Raw genomic sequence first — 13,786 nt, 5'->3', positions numbered from 1 at the left:
CCAGTGCATCAAACTCGTTACCGATTCCTGAAGACAATGTGCGCCCAGGGTTTTTTGTTTGGTTTTGTTTGTTTCCTACCCTGGGCTTTGCTCCTGTGTCTGTCCTTCCTGCCTTCTCACCCATGAGCTCACACTTTGTCCTTCAGCGCCTCTAGGCTTCTGCAGTACTCCACCCACAGTGTGTTCCCTCCAGCAGCCCTTAGCACATTGAGCTGTGAGTCTTTCTGGGCTTCTCTCTTTCCTGGGACTGTGAACTCATGAGGTGTATTAGTCTGCTAGAGCTGCCAAAACAAAGTAACAGTCACTGGGTGGCTCGAACAACAGATATTCATTGTCTCACAGTTCTGGAGGCTAGGAGTTTGAAATCAAGGTATCGGCTAGGTTGGTTCCTTCTGGGGGTGTTTCAGGCCTCTTTCCTAGCTCTTGGTGGTTTACTGGCAATATTTGATGTTCCGTGGCTTGGACAAGCATCACCCATTTCTGCCTTCATGTTCACATGGCATTCTCCTGTTCATGTATATCAGTCTCCAAATTTCTGCTTTTCATACATTACTACTTCTTAGGATTGTAAGGACATTGGTCATGCTGGATTAAAACCCACTCTAATAATCTCATTTAAACTTGATGACCTCTGTAAAGACCCTCCTCCAAATAAGGTCACATTCTGAGGTGCTGGGGATTAGGGCTTCAACATATGCATTGTGGGGTGACACAATTCAACCCATAATGTGAGGAGAGGAACTATCTCTGATTCGTCAGTGTGTCCATTCCAGCAGAGGTGAGCCCAGAGCAGGAGTGAGAGAGTTTGATGAGGCATCGTAGAGGCTGTCTTTCTTTCTATAATAATTTACTGACTCCACATTGTTTAGGGTATGTTGGCCTGTACTGTCTAGGTCTTATGGAGTTGAATCTCTCTCATCAGAAGTGGACTTCTCTAGAGCAGAGTCCAAGTCTAGAGCAGAGTACATTTCTTTTTTAATTATTTTTTACTGGGGAGTATTGGGGAACAGTATGTTTCTCCAGGGCCCATCAGCTCAAAGTTGTTGTCCTTCAGTCTAGTTGTGGAGGGTGCAGCTCAGCTCCAAGTCCAGTCGCCGTTTGCCATCTTAGTTGCAGGGGGCTCAGCCCACCATCCCATTTGGGAATTGAACCAGCAACCTTGTTGTTGAGAGCTCGCGCTCTAACCAACTGAGCCATCCAGCCGACCCCAAGTCTTTTTACTTTTTACATTAATATTTACATTTATAGTAGAGAGTTGGTGACACAGGAGACATTCAAACTTTTTCATCATTAGATTCCTGTAGAGGCAGGTGGGTGAGGCTTTGTTTTCCTAATTTCACACACAAGACCCAGAGAAGTAATGAAAAAGAATTTAAACTTTAACAAATATTTATTGAACACATAGTTGTGATAGATACTGGTTCTAGGTGATTGGGATGTCATTCATTCATTCATTCATTCATTCCTAGAAACATGCCTGATATATAGTATGTGCTCAATAAATATTTGCTGAGTGAATAAATGAACTAATTTCACAGTTACCGAGGCTGTCATTTACTTGCTATGCAAAAGTGAGCAAATTACTTTACTTCAATGAACCTTTTTCCATCAGTAAAATGAGTTGAATTACATTACTACTTCTTAGGATTGTTGGCAGGATGAAATAAATGTATTAACAGTGGTAGCTATTTATTTAGAAGCAGTGTGCCAGGATAGATGCTTTCCATGTACAATTTTCAATTCTCACAGGAGCCTTTTAAAAATTGAGGTAAAATTAACATAAAACTCACCATTTAAAAATGTGCAGTTCAGTGGTTTGTAGTACATTCACAATGTTGTGTAACCATTACCTCTATCTAATTCCAGATCATTTTCATCACCCCAAAAGGAGACTCCATACCCATTAAACAGTCACACCCCATTTTCTCCCGCCCCATCTCCTAGCAACCACTAATCTACTTTCTGTCTGTATGGATTTGTCTAGTGAGGACATTTCACAGAAATGGAACCAGGCAATATGTGGCTTTTTGTGCCTGGCTTCTTTCACTTAGCACAATGTTTTAAAGGTTAATCTACATTGTAACATGTATCAGTGTTTCCTTCCTTTTTACAGTGGAATAATATTGTGTTGTATGGATGTACCACATTTGGTTTATCTATTCATCAGTTGATGAACATTTGGGTTGTCTCCATTATTTGGCTATTATGAATAATGTTGCTATGAATGTTTGTATCCAAGTTTTTGTGAACATATGTTTTCAATTCTCTTGGGTATATACATCAGAGAGGAATCATTGGTCTTATGTTTAACTTTTTGGGGAACAGCCAAATCGTTTTCTGGAGGAGCTGCACCATTTTACATTCCCACAAACCACGTATGAGTGTTCTAGTTTCTCCATATCCTCGTCAACACTTGTTATTATCTCTCTTTTTTTTAAATCTATCTTTTTTATTATAGCCATCCTAGTGGGTGTGCAATGGTATTATTGCATGTGGTTTGGTTTGAATTTCCAATGACGTTGGACATCTTTTCATGTACATCTTGTTCAATTCACAGCAGCCTTTTGAGGCAGCTGCCATCTCCGTTTGACAGCAGAGGAAACAGATTCAGAGTTGGGAGGACTTGCTCAAGCAAGGAGGTGGTGGGGCTGTGTCTGGAACCTGGGTGTGTCTGTCTCCGAAGCCCCATGGAGCCAAATTAACAGCAGAAACCACTCTAGTCTGGTGGGCAGGAGGCCTGTCGGGTGCGTCCACCTTGGACAAGTCCCTACCAACCCCGCTCCCGCAACCCCCTGGCTCCGGGCGTCAGTTTCTCTTCCGCGCCACTTGGGGCAATATACTCTAAACACCTCCGGGCTCCTCTAGGAGCCCGCAACTCCTAAAATCCCTGGCTCCCGCATGGAGTTGGCCCCGCCCCTTTAGCTCAGGTCGCCGGCGGCTCCGGAAGTACTCGGCTCTTTTAGTTTGCTCCCGCCTCCGGCCTGGAAGTACTTTGTGGAGAAGATGGCGGCTGTGTCAGTGTACCAGCCCCCGGTTGGAGGTTTCTCTTTCGCTAACAGCCGCAGGTACGACCACACCTGGGGCAGGGTTCAGGGCGGGAGCGGCAGTGCAGTGCCCGGGTCGGCGCTGGGCCGCGGCCTGACCTGGAAAGTCCAAAGGAAGGTGGACGGCGGGGCCTGCTGCTCGCGGCCCGTGTGACTCAGGGGAATCAAGGCCTGAGCGTGCGTTTCTCCCGAGGCCGGGTCTGCTCTCCCACTTTTCCAGCACACACGGGCAGCTTCCATCGCCGTCTCCTTAGGCGAGGTGCCGCCCCTTCTGACGCTCTCGTTGCTGAAAAAACGGAACAATAGTACTGATGTTGGGATTGAGTGAACAGATGGGGGTGAAAGTAAATAGTATGTTGTTTTTTCCTAAGTTCCCTATGAGGCACCCTTTCTGCAAGTGCGGCGCGATGTGGTCCTGCCGGTCAATGCTTTATTCTCTCATTTGCTCTTAGAAATGCCTTCTTGGAAGCCGATTTTGCAAAGAAAGGGTACAAGCTTCCGACGGCCCGGAAAACTGGCACCACCATTGCGGGGGTGATCTATAAGGTAAGCAGGGACAGGCCCAAAGCCACAGTGACTGGACTGGTTACATGAACCAGGCCTCCTTTACTTCCCGGGGCCCTGTCGGAAGGGCACGAGTTACAGAGTACATGAGGAAAAGGTCCTTTAGGAGAGACTGTTAGGAGGTTTCCTGTGCTTCTCAACAAGTTTGATTTCTTTTCTCACTTTGCAGTTTTTGACAGGAGGCCAGTTTACTTTTCTGTCTTAAGTTACTGCTTTAGAAAGTAGGATGATGTAATGGGAGAACACAAGATTTGGGGTCAGACAGGTATGTCTAACCATGTAACTTATATGCTGCTTCCAGTTTGGGGCAGGTCACTTTCCTTTTCACGGCCACACTTTGCCTATCCATCAAATGGACATGATAACTCTGTCCTTAAATTGTTGTAAGGGTCAAAAGAGAAAATGATTGTTGTTGTTAAAGGTAAAGAGTAACATCTCTTAAAAAGAAATTGGCAAGAGGTGTCTAGTTTAATGGAAGGATTTCTCTATGTGAATCCAGACTTTTCCCATATTAGCTCTGATTTGTAAGGAAGTCACTGAATCTCTAAGCCTCATTTGAAAACAGGAATGGTAATTCCTGCCACCTACTTAGGATTCAACCAATAACATTTATTAATTAGCCTTTTCTTGAATTCTGAAAGTATAGCATAATATTTTTAATAGGAGTTTTGGTCGGAGGATAGATGGTTGGGGGAGCAGGGGATGGGCAACATTGTGTTCCCTAAACTAGAGTAGAGAGCTGTGATTTATATATGTAAGATTGTTTAAAACTATATGTTTTTTAAAAATAGGATGGCATAGTTCTTGGAGCAGATACAAGGGCAACTGAAGGGATGGTTGTTGCTGACAAGAACTGTTCAAAAATACACTTCATATCTCCTAACATTTAGTAAGTATTGATTAGTGTGAATAACTCTTATATTTTCAAACATGTCAGGGTTAAAACTGAATTTACCGTGTTTCTCCCTAAAACCTGTTGTTCAGTCTGTATTTTATTTCTCTCTTCAGTGGCATTTTTATCCACCTGTCACCTAAGCTAGTTATCCTGAAGTCCTCTGTTTGCTTTAGTCTTTGATTCAATTGGTACCTGGTTCTGCCATCTGCGTGCCTCTTGAATCCATTCCCTCCTGTCCATCCTGCTGCTAAATTTTTTTCTCAGCTGGACTATTGCAGTTGTCATTTAAATGGCCTTTCTTTCTCTGGTCTCGTTTCCATCTCTATTGTCCACTTTTCTGTCATTGGATTTTGTAAAACACAGACCTGATTATGTCCCTTTCCTCTTTAAAAACATTCCAAGACACTTTTCACATGTTTACCCTGTTTTGAGGATAAAATTGAAACTCTAGAGCATATTTAAGGCCTTGCACAATCTCACAAAAAGCTTACCTTTTCAGTCTATTTAGCTGCTATCACCCCCTGCTCCAGTTTACACCTGGACTGTTCCTAGGTCCCTATTCCCCTCCTCTCCAAGCTGTTTCCCCTTTGTTTATGCCAGCCTCTGCTTAGAAATGTCCTTTCCTCTTCTGTTTATACAGTGTTTTTATTTTACTCTTCCAAATTTAGCTCATATACAACCTCAAAGATCATAATTAATTGCTCTCTCCTCCAGTTTCCCATAACATTTTGTACTGTGTTACTATATGGCATTATACAAGGTATAATTTTTGTTTACCTGTCTCTTCCACTCAACTTTGAGGTCAAGTGCAAGGACTGTTACATTTTTATTCCCAGCACTCAGTGCGGTGACTGGTACCTAGTTGTATATACTTGGTAAATGTTAAATTGTAAGGCTTTTAACATGCCTTCCTCTTTTGTACAACTTGGATATGTTTGTAGGATAAGTAAAATGTACCCTCATTTAGAAACACAGAAACTAGTGATTTCAAATGTTCCGTTGGGTCACAGAAAATATATTGGCATATAATTAGATACATAGTCTCAATTTTATTTTTATTTGATTGGTTAGACAGAGCAGATACACTCAAAAACATCTCTTTATACCTGAACTTCGTAGAAGTTACCCAGGAAGCTCCACTTCTAATCGAGCCCTCTGGTGATTGAATTTCAGCTAAGTTTCTGTCATATGTTTTAGTTGTTGTGGTGCTGGGACAGCTGCGGACACGGACATGACCACCCAGCTCATTTCCTCCAACTTGGAGCTGCACTCCCTGTCCACTGGTCGGCTTCCCAGAGTTGTGACGGCCAATCGCATGCTGAAGCAGATGCTGTTTAGGTAAGGTTCCACGACAAGGAGTGATAGAGCCTGTTTTTCTCATGACTCAGACTTTCAGCCAGAGGAAGCCCGGAAGCTGGAGAAAAAGCATTCAGAAGTACACATTTTATTTTAGGACTCCATTGTTACTAAAAATCCATTCTAATTTCGTAAGGCTTTTGATAGTGGATTTGAATTTATGGATTTTTTTTTCCATGAGTAAATCATGTGTGACCAGTTAGTCATTTCCTGAGGCATAGGGATATTATTGGATTAAAAATATACTTTTTGTTCATTGGAAGAAAGTTAGAGCTGGAAGGAACCTTTGAGTTCATCTTGTGAACACACACTAACACAAATGATTGTTTTTTTCCCCCTCTTTCAAGGGGGAAAAAAGCAATGAAATGAAAAATGATAACAATGTTAACCAATATTTGTCTGTCTCTTTGTGTGCCAGGCTCTGTGCTATGTGCTTTATGCATGATCTCATTTTATCCTTTTAATTCTGAGAGGGGCTTCTTCAGTTTATATGTGAACATTGAGGCTTAAAGAGGTGAAGTGACTTCCTGACCTGACCTTCACTCCCCTTTGACTCCCACAGACAGTTCCTCTTAGTAGTTTTGTTTTTCCTTCTTGCTTAATAATCACGTCATCACTTAATGTTTGTATAGGTCTCGACAGTTTTAAACTTTCAAGTCCATTTTCTCATTTGCTCCTCCTAATGAAGAGATGTAGTGTATTATAGCGGAAATAGCCTGGGAGTTTAGTCTTGGGTTGAAATACTGGCTTCTCCTTTTGGGACCTGCCTTACCTTTACCAAATTCTCTCCTATTTCCTTTGTAGATAATGTGCTCATCATGATACCTCTTTGTTTTTTTTATTTGACCCAGCATCTTTATTCTGGTCGTCATCATTCATTAAGTGGTCTATACAAAACCTTTTCTTTATCTCTGCCCCCAGCAGCAGCACCTGCATCCAGGTCTGACAATTAAAGGGGAGCAGAAATAGAAAGAAAGCAAAGGTTATAAACTGGTGACCCATAGGTCATAGTCTGCTTGTAGAAAAATTTATTTAGGTCACATGTTTAAATAATAATGGCCAGTAGTTGTAAACTGGGAGATTTGAATTAAAAATCTGGATTTCTGGCTCCTTTGAAAAATTCAGAAAGAGTGTGGCATAACATGTGGCAGGAATCTTCTGGAACTGAGTGGCAGATGCTGCCTTTAAAAGTGGAAGCGTATGTCTGGTCTGTGAGTCCCTGCCTGGTTCACTTCCCTCTGTTTCCTGCCTGTCCCTGGCCTGCCTGTAAATTTGCAGGTCTTCACCTATGCATCTAGCACGGCCCCTGATCTCTCAGTAAGTGGATATTAGATTTAATGTAGTTCTGCAGCAACAGTAGGCTAGTTCCCATTTTATAGGTGAGGAGACCAGGACTTTTGAGTCATGTGGGCAGGAAGCCTCGTCATAGCCACCTAAATCCTGCTCTGACTGCAATGCGCCCTTCCTTATGTCAGTGATTTCCAGTTATTTGTGTATATCATCATTATCCTAACCTGGAGAATTTGTGCCTATCAAATAAATTATCAAATAAATTATCCCGGTACAGTGTGAGATCTTGTTATAGCATATGTCAAGATTTCTGCAGACATTTGTGATTTTGATTTTAAATACAAAGCTCCCTCTGCTGGTTTGTGCGCTGCATTACCTTTAAAACAATTTTTAAACTTGTAAAATTGCGGTCAAGAGAAAATTTTGAGATTTCTTGCAATGTCATTTAAAGCATTTAGCTAAGTCTAGCAGATGTTTCTGTTAATCTCTTTAGAATGTTTTAGGAATTATAAATTCTCTTTTTGTCAGTGTCTTATTAATTTTAGTTTAACATACTTAATAAAAATTAAATTTTATGAAAGTTTTGAGATGAACATTTAATAATTTAAACCAGGGTAATTATGGTCCTTTATATCTCCTGATATTTTTCTTGATACATGAAATGAATCAGTACATTAAGGATTAAAAGCATAGGATTTGACTTTGGAACTTTGGTTCAACTCTCTTCTGCAGCACTTACAGTTGTGTGACCTTGGGCTGTTCATCTTACTTTTCTTAGCCTCAGTTTCTTTCTCACTAGAATGGGGATAATAGTTTCTGTCACTCTTGACTCTTGAGGAGGAAATGGATGAAGAAGCAAGGCTATGGCAATGCCTAGTTCAGAGCCTAGTACACAGTTAGATCCCCATAAAATTCAGAGGCTGAAAAAAAGGTCCAAGATATACTCTTCTTGCTATTACTGTACCTTTTCCCCCCTGAATAACCCATTTCCTGTGAACCTGGATCGTGAGAAAAGAGGGTTTGATAAACTAAAGTGGGTATCTGTTTCCTTATTTAAGCAGGAAATACTTTATTGTACTTGCCTGATGTTTAGATGTAGAAGTTGTGATACTTGTTCCTTCTGAGTATGGAGCTTCCTTGTTCAGTCTCATAGAAGTTGTATATACTGTCCTATATTCTGGGAACTCTTTGAGTACATAGAGGCTCTTCTATCTATTTTACTATATTAATTATACCCTTCTTTTTTCCTTATAAAAGTCATATATTTATTGTAGAAAATTTGGAAAATACTGAAAAGCCCCCCCCTCCCCAAAACAAAAATTTTGCCATTCAGGGAGAATCACATTTTGGTTGGGTATATATATTTCTTGTCTGTTAAGTTCATTTATTTCTTTGTTTGTTCCATCCTTTCCTTCCATATTACTTGTACATGTTCACCGTTAAAAAAAAAAAAAAAGCTAGAAGATACAGATAAACTAAAAAAAATATAAAAATTATCTGGATTCCTACCACCCATAAGCAATTGATGCAAACAGATTACAGCCTTCAAGGTTTTTTCTGTTTAATAATACATAATTTTGTTTTGTAAAAATGTGATCATAGTTGTGTATGTCCAATAATACAACCTAATATTTTCACCTACCACTTCATCTTGAGTAGTTTCCATGTTGGTGTGTTTCAAAATGAAAATAATCTTTTAAAAAATTATTATAAAAATAATGTATGATCATTGTAAAAACTTTAGACACTGTAGAAAAGTGAAAAGAAGGAAGTAAATGTTAGTGGATGTTCTGCCATGTAGACAAATACATTGTAAATCTTTGAGATACGTTATTTCAGACCTTTTATACTATGCATATATACTCATTTATGCATTTGCAAAAATGGAATCCCGCAGTAGGTGGTGTTTGGTAACTGACCCTGTTCACATAATAGTATATTGTGAACATTGTTCCCATTAGTGGAAGAGCTCAGCATCCAGAGTTTTTACCTTGAGTCCCTGGAGGAGTTCTAGAGACCTGTAACTCTCCTGAAAGAGTGAAAAACTTTTGTATGTACACTTCTTATGGAGGGGGGGTAGGTTTCCCCAGTTTTGGTCAGTTTTTCAAAGGAGTCTGTGACCCATACAAGTTTAAGAACCATTGATGAATATCATCTTTTTTGGTGGTATCATAGTATTCCATTCTATTAACCAGTTTTTGAACATTAACGATGTTGCCTGTTTTAGGTATTTAAGGTTTTATAAGGTATTCTGTGAACCCTTTGGAACATAGAACCTTTAGGTATTTGTGTGATTAATACCTTAGGCTATATTTTAAAGTAAATTCCTAGAAGTGGAATTGCTGGATCAAAGACATGCACATTTAACATTTTGATGTATGTTGCCGAAACCATCCTTGAGAAAGATTGTACTAAGTTGCACTACTGTCAGAAGTGGACGAGAAAATGTAGCATGGTTTTTAATGATTGTGTAGTGTTCTGTTGCATAGCTGTGCTAGTTTAGCCAGTTCTCCCTCTGACTGTTCAGCTTTTTTTAGCATCATAAACAGTCCTGCAGTAAACATTCTTGTGCGTTCATTTCTGCATATTTGCCCCATTACATCCTTAGATTCCTGAAAGTAGTGTGGATCAGTTTTTAAGGATTTCAGTAATTTGCCAAAATGTCTTAGACTCTTTTAAAGGCATCAAACAGAGATTATGTTTTAGCTTGAAAGAAAACCAGCTGATTGTTACTGACTTTACTTAAACATCCTGTTTAGCAGTCAGTTGGTGTCATGGACCAGGCACCAGACTGGGGTGGGAGCGGTGGATTGGTGATTCTGGCTTCACATCCCAGAGCCGTGGAGTGTAGTCTTGACCTTGCTGCTAGCTCACGTGCCTTATGACTACCTTCTTCCCCTATCTGGGCCCTTTCTTCTTGACGCTGCTTCTGAAATCCTTTCCTGCTCTTCAGTTTTTCACTTATAAATAGAAGATTCTGAAATAACAATATGGTACTCAAGGGACACGGAAATATTGGACTTGACTAATCTGTTCACCTAGAACACTTCTGATGGGTCCCTCTATCTCAGACAATTTAATATTACGACTTTGATTGGTTCTTGTGTTAATTTATATCAGTTTTAATGATTATATCATTTGGCAAATTCATCATGTGTTTCATTTTTCTTCCCAAAGAGCTAGAAGCTCACAGTGGATAACTTGAAATCCAGCATGTTTATCGAGCATAGCAATTCTAATGGTAAACAATTGTACCAAATATAGGGAAAGCAATCTAGAGAAGTGGAAAACCAGCCAGGTAATGGGTCCAAAGGAACAAATATGTGCACAGTTAAACAGAGATGGGGGTGGGGTAGAAAACGTATTCCTGTCCCTGTTCCTGAGAGGTACAGCTTTATCCTGTGGGTGGTGGCAATGGGTTTTACGGGCTGTCATGGAGTTATTTCATCATTCGCTTCCCTGAATGATGAAATACGTTTTTACTCAACATGAGCTCATATCTGTGATTATTCTTTTGTGGACTTATTCAAAGGGAAGTTTTTTGGGGGGGTTTTTTTGGTTTGTTTTTTTTCTTACTTAAACAACAGGAATTTATTTTCTCCAGAAATTTATTTTCTGGAGGCTGGGAGTCTGAGACCAAGATGTTGGCAGGTTTTTGTCTCTCCTGAGGCGTCTCTCCTTGACTTGCAGATGGCTGCATTCTCTTTGTGTCCTCACATGGTCTTTCCTCTGTGCTCAAGCAGCTCCTGTGTCAAAGGGAAGGTGTGACATTGGTCATTTTCCTGTTAGGCTATGGTGAAACTGGTATTGAACAGCTTGAGTTTAGCAACTCCTCATTGTTAACTTGCAAGGGAGCTTATCTGCTGAACACAGAGAGGCCTGGTGGGAAGGGTGCTGATAATCTTTGGAGTAAGCCAAGCTTGGCTTGAGACATTGGGCGAGCACTTCATGTCTTTGGGTTGGTTTTATCTTCTCTGAAGTGAGAGTTATGGAGTCTTCTTTTAAAGGGGGTTGTGTTACTGAGATGAAATAAGGTACGTGGAGTGCCTCACACAATATGCAGTTTTTATTGGCTGATATATGTTCAATTAAAGTGCGTTCCATTCCTCCCTTTGTTCCCATCAAAACTGTAACCACTTAATGAAACAGTAGCAGTATAAGAAAAGCCTTTTGTTTTCTGACTTCTCATACAGCTTTTGGTTAAGTTACAGTGATGCAATGTAGACTCATGTTTTTTTTCTTATGCATACTCTGATCACCAGGTATCAAGGTTACATTGGTGCAGCCCTAGTTTTGGGGGGCGTAGATGTTACTGGACCTCACCTCTACAGCATCTATCCTCATGGATCAACTGATAAATTGCCTTATGTCACCATGGGTGAGTGTAATGTTTCCCTGATGTTTCAGAATGCTCTTATTTACCAAGCTGGTCTCTTAAAGAGCTGGTCTATTTCCTGTTAGAGGAGGCAGTACAAACAGTGCTTTGATTCATTCTACATCTGAGTTCTTCCTGCGGGTTGGGCCCTATTCTGTGTGGTTGTGATATAACGAACAAAATTTTGATAAAGATTCTTGCTTGCAAGGAATTTGTTTCTGAGTGGAGGTGGACAGACAACAACAACTACTGTAAATATCCCTTTCTAGTGATAAATACTAGGAGAAACAAGTAAAGTAGGTGATACTTGACTACAGTTATGCAAGGTACTACCTTTGGGGGAAACTGGGCCAAGGGTATATGCGAACTCAATGCATTATTTGTTACATCTGCATGTGAATTTATGATTATCTCAAAAAAAATTAAATTAATGCAGGGTAAGGGACTTGGGAGTGTTGGGCTGGAAGGCAGACAGCAGTGTTACATAGGAAGGTCAAAGTAGGGCTCATGAAAAGTGAGGTTTGAATGGAAGAGCTTCCCGGGCAGAGGTAAAGCTAGTGTGGAGGTCTTGCCGTGGAAACAGGCCTGTTCCCAGGCCTGGTCTGCAGGTTCGTTTGTTGTTGTTTTTTAAGCCAGAGTGACTGGAGTCCCTCTTTATTACTTAATATCTGAGGGGTCAGGGACATTTAATTCCCCCTCTGAACCTTGATTTCCTCACCTGTGAAATGGTATTAATAATAATTCCTCCATACATACCAGGTTACAATGGTTAGAGATAACATATATAACACATCTCGTCCAGTGTCTGACCTATAAATAGTAGTTACTCTTTTTAGATCAGCTTTTTACGTTTGTATTTTAGCTCAAGTGTTAGATAAGAATATTTTTTAATGAACAACAACAAAACGATAAAATCATATTTAGCAGAATTGGGATTTTTAAGTTCTAACTTTTAGGTTAAATTTCAGAGTCAAATTATATAGGTCCAGAAATTCAAACAGGTCATAGGTAGCTGGTGTTTTTCCAGCTGTTGTTTACCTGTTACATTTTTTGTCTTGGTACCTTGGCTCCGCTGCCTTGACTAGTATGGAAATTGCCAATTTGAGACTTTGCTATTCCATGGAGCTATCTAGCCTCTTAGAAGGTTTTTATGCTACAGATGTTCCTGTTTGTGGGCAGAATGATGTACCCCCGGATCCCATTTGGATGAATCTTTGTAATTATTAAAATAAAGATACAGTAATTTTAGAATTGTTCTGAATTGCTTTATTCAAATGTATTTGTTATCTTCGTCAAAGCACTGTTTCTCCCCATGATGCCTTTAAACGTAAAGGTGGAATAGCCTTTTCTTTAAGTATTTTAAGTTTCTCTTCTTTTTTTTTTACTTAAAATTTCGCAGTTGCAGAAAAGTAACAGTAATGTACAATGAACAGTCCTATATGCCCTTTACTCATATTTGTCAGTTATTAACATTTTACCACAGTTGTTCTCTCTCTCACATTATTTTGTTATTGTTAATTTTGTGTGTGTGTATGTGTAGAACCATTTGAAAGTAAATAGCAGATATCATAACCCTCCACCTTTAAGTCCTTTAGGATATTCTCTTATATCACCTTGATAAAATCATCCGTTTCTGGAAATTTAACAATGATATGAAGCAGTACATTTTTTAGGTGGGAAAATTGAATTGGTTTCTTTTGCTTTTGAACTATAATAATTTGTCTTAAGAGCATAATCCTGAATTTAGGAAAAGTTGTTGAAAGTGATTAGTAGTCAAGTAGATTTGTGTCTGCTCATTTCACTCCTGCGGCCCTGCTTTGTGCTCTGTCCTGGCCAGCGTTGTTCTGGCGTCTCTCCAAGTCTAGTGTGAGCCCAGGGTGATGGTTCCACAGCTCTGAGTTTATAGCACGCTTCTGTTCAGAAATCATTACTCCACACAAATCTGCCTGTGCTCTCTCATTAGAGACCAGATTAAGAAGAACACGACGTCAGTAACATCTGATTTTACTGCGCGAGTAAATTATTACTTTGAGGTTTAGTTTGTTTGTTCATCTGTTCATCTGTCAACTGTTTCTTGAGGGCCTTTGGTGTAAAGGCACAGGAGCAGGCTCCACAGAAGAGGTGAATGCGTGGGTCCTTGCCCTGAGCACACTCACACTGTGATTGTGAGACAGTACAAACTGGCAGGGCCGGGGTACAAAGGCCGCGGTGGCCCAAGGGAGAAAGGGTCTCATCTGACCACACTGGAGGATTTCAGGAAAA

General features: G+C 40.2%; 1 protein-coding gene across 1 annotated transcript in view; it reads left to right on the top strand.

Moving 5' to 3' along the window:
* The first annotated feature begins 2,910 nt into the window (after window positions 1-2,910).
* Window positions 2,911-13,786, top strand: part of PSMB7 (proteasome 20S subunit beta 7) — a 55,728-nt gene continuing 44,852 nt past the window's right edge. The window contains exons 1-5 of the mRNA XM_019728533.2: window positions 2,911-3,065; window positions 3,497-3,590; window positions 4,400-4,497; window positions 5,701-5,841; window positions 11,412-11,527. Of these exons, the coding sequence (XP_019584092.1) occupies window positions 3,004-3,065; window positions 3,497-3,590; window positions 4,400-4,497; window positions 5,701-5,841; window positions 11,412-11,527 (511 nt within the window). The 5' untranslated portion in view covers window positions 2,911-3,003. The remainder of the gene's footprint in view (window positions 3,066-3,496; window positions 3,591-4,399; window positions 4,498-5,700; window positions 5,842-11,411; window positions 11,528-13,786) is intronic.

The sequence above is a fragment of the Rhinolophus sinicus genome, linkage group LG04 (genome assembly GCF_036562045.2).
Source record: "Rhinolophus sinicus isolate RSC01 linkage group LG04, ASM3656204v1, whole genome shotgun sequence".
Lineage (NCBI taxonomy): Eukaryota > Metazoa > Chordata > Mammalia > Chiroptera > Rhinolophidae > Rhinolophus > Rhinolophus sinicus.
Note: the sequence above shows the minus strand (reverse complement) of the source record. Positions and strands in the feature narration are given on the sequence as shown.